The following is a 2,500-nucleotide window of genomic DNA, read 5'->3' on the forward strand; positions in this document are numbered from 1 at the left end:
CATCTACTTTATTTTCCTGACCAAGGGTTTGTCAACCTCTAGCCGTTACATCCGTTACATCCGCACATAAGTATCTTTTGGGTTTACGCGTATAGAACACTGCGCATGCTCAGTAAGTCGTGTCGCGTTTCGGCGTTTTCATCTTTCGAAAACGATGCGAAGAAAAAACTACTAGTTACGGCTCTGAGAGTTGCGAAAAAGAAACTGCTGGTTACAGCTTTAACGTCGCTGTCCATAAATCAGATGTTCAGATGTAATTCACATTTAGGTCGATGAAATGAGAAACCAGTACTAAGCATAATTTAATTTTAATTTGTACATTTTATTGAAAACACATTTTTTTCTTTAAAAAAAAAAAGACGTGAAAAAACAATTCTTGCAGATTGTTAATAATCCTTAGAAACGCTTCCGTGCATTTTCCTCCTGAGGGGGGGGCAAAAAAAATCAATCATATTCATCCTTTGCTGAACCGTTAGTTTCGAAAATGTGCATGAGGTGTGAGTATGAATTTGCTCCAAGATACAATCGAAAATCACAATTTTACAGTGTTTAACAATTTAAACACTTCTTTGCCTTGATTCTTACTTATTTGAAAATGTTACATATTTCAATAACTGTACTGAAATTAGCTTAGTTTAAGAAATTGTTGGCTGTGTGACGAAGTAATACTACAAATTTGAAATAGTTTTTAAGTCTTTACCCGTATAATTTTACCAAGCTTTTCTAATACTTCTCCGTAGCGGCTCTCCATTTCTTTGAGGATCTCCGGTTTTACAATATGTTTCTGTAGACCAGGACTGCCGGCCTCCTGCACCATTTTCTCAAATCTCTCCTGCTGCTCACACGCAAAAAACAAAAAAAAACAACCAAGGCCTTTTGAATCTGTCTTTTGTAAAAAGGTAATCAAGAATAGTCAGTGTCATGTGTGACATCTGGATATCTGCACACCTGCACTCCTAAAATGAACGTGAAAGCCACTCCAGATTTTCCTGCTCTTGCTGTTCTTCCCACCCTGAAGCAAATGGCGAGAAATGGGATAAAACAGCAGCAACTTCGGAATCCCTCTGAAGTCTGAAGTGTCTCCTTTAATTCATAAACCTTCGTCCCAACCTCCAGTTTTTCGCATATGGGCAGTATCTTAATCTAACCAGCATCTTAAACATCTGCCTATGGTTCCCGACCTCTTATGGAATTGTGATAACAGTACATAAGCCAGTCAACGTGCCTGTGGACGTAGTTTCTGATGAACTGAGGGGCATCGTAGTTAATGACACATTTAACTCCTTGTATATCGATGCCCCTGGCTGCAGCGTCAGTGCTAATTAGCCTACGAAAAAAAAAAAGACATGTTTAGAAGGCAATGCAAAACATTTCTGTACCTGCCTCTGTCACACCTAATCTAGGCAATGTTGGTAACACTACAGCAGGAATATTTAACTGAAGGCCTAGTGTTTCTGGACCAAACCTGCAGAAAAGCACCTGATTTTGTGCTTATTAAATAGAGTGGTGAGCTCTGCAGGGTTGAAGCTAAAACCTGCAGATGGCTATCCATAGAAAGGTCCAACATGACCAAGGCAAAAGCATACATACAGATGAATCTTTCCTCGTTCAAAGCTTTTCAGGCTTTCCTTCCTCTCCTTGGAACTGAGTCTGGAGGAAAATTCTGCAACTTCCACTCCTCCATAGAGCTTTACCAACAAGTAAAGCCTGAGGGAGAACATGAAAGTGTTTCCATAGTAAGACCTTTTTTTCCCCCCTCACAGATAAACAGCTGAGAGTTGAGCAACTTCAACACTCAAACTGCTACTACCAAGCATACCAGGCTTATACGTACTTGATCAGTGACAGTAACGTTACCTGTGCGCTGCCTCCCGTGAGTTTGTGAAACATAAGACAGGCCTGAACTTGAGTCGGAGCAGGAAGTGGAGGATGAGAAGAGGTTTCTTGCTCAGAGTGCAGGGGACATAGTACTCCTGCATTAAGAAGAGCAATAAATGACCATAATCTGAGTGAGGGAGTGGGGGAAAGTCGTTTTGCAGATGCTCACCGAGAGGCCCTGGGGGAAGATGAATTTATCTTGTGTGTGTGTGCAGCGGAGTGCTGAGGTGTGCTTGGAGCTGAACAGACGAGGCTGATAAAGACTGAGCTGCTGCAGTTTCTCCGGGTTCTGGGTCAAAGTGGCTGAGAAGAGCAGCTTCTGCAGCGGCATCTGAGGGGGAGACAGACTAACACACACACACACACAATGTAAGACTTTAATATTATCACAACAAGGGGGTGAACATTTTTACACACTATTTACACACTGTTATCACAGCAACTCCTATGCTAATAGAAAAAACATAAAATTTGCATATTTACATTTCTAGCTTCATTCTGTATAGTCATACCTTGCCACTGTTATTGGGCCAGGCTCCGCCCTCCTGAAGATTGATGTCTCTGAACCTCTCTCATGCTTAAAGACCATTTTGGTCACCTGACTGAGCCAGGCCTGGTCCAT

General features: G+C 41.6%; 2 protein-coding genes across 5 annotated transcripts in view; both read right to left on the reverse strand.

Moving 5' to 3' along the window:
- The window catches only part of LOC113578181 (Golgi membrane protein 1), a 7,961-nt gene extending 7,861 nt beyond the window's left edge, over positions 1-100 (reverse strand). For all 3 annotated transcript variants that reach the window (XM_035536011.2, XM_081703093.1, XM_035536010.2), the window contains exon 1: positions 1-100. This exon is cut by the window's left edge and continues 57 nt beyond it. The gene's annotated coding sequence lies outside the window, so the exon portion shown is untranslated.
- A 201-nt stretch (positions 101-301) lies between these two features.
- The window catches only part of ddx51 (DEAD (Asp-Glu-Ala-Asp) box polypeptide 51), an 11,774-nt gene continuing 9,575 nt past the window's right edge, over positions 302-2,500 (reverse strand). For both annotated transcript variants that reach the window (XM_027011345.3, XM_027011346.3), the window contains exons 10-17: positions 2,391-2,500; positions 2,048-2,225; positions 1,858-1,973; positions 1,591-1,707; positions 1,226-1,327; positions 949-1,012; positions 701-835; positions 302-423 (exon numbers count right to left, since the gene is read on the reverse strand). The exon at positions 2,391-2,500 is cut by the window's right edge and continues 33 nt beyond it. In XM_027011345.3, the coding sequence (XP_026867146.3) occupies positions 397-423; positions 701-835; positions 949-1,012; positions 1,226-1,327; positions 1,591-1,707; positions 1,858-1,973; positions 2,048-2,225; positions 2,391-2,500 (849 nt within the window). In that variant the 3' untranslated portion in view covers positions 302-396. The remainder of the gene's footprint in view (positions 424-700; positions 836-948; positions 1,013-1,225; positions 1,328-1,590; positions 1,708-1,857; positions 1,974-2,047; positions 2,226-2,390) is intronic.

Source organism: Electrophorus electricus, chromosome 20, assembly GCF_041902795.1.
Source record: "Electrophorus electricus isolate QZ-2024a chromosome 20, ASM4190279v1, whole genome shotgun sequence".
In the NCBI taxonomy this organism is placed as follows: domain Eukaryota; kingdom Metazoa; phylum Chordata; class Actinopteri; order Gymnotiformes; family Gymnotidae; genus Electrophorus; species Electrophorus electricus.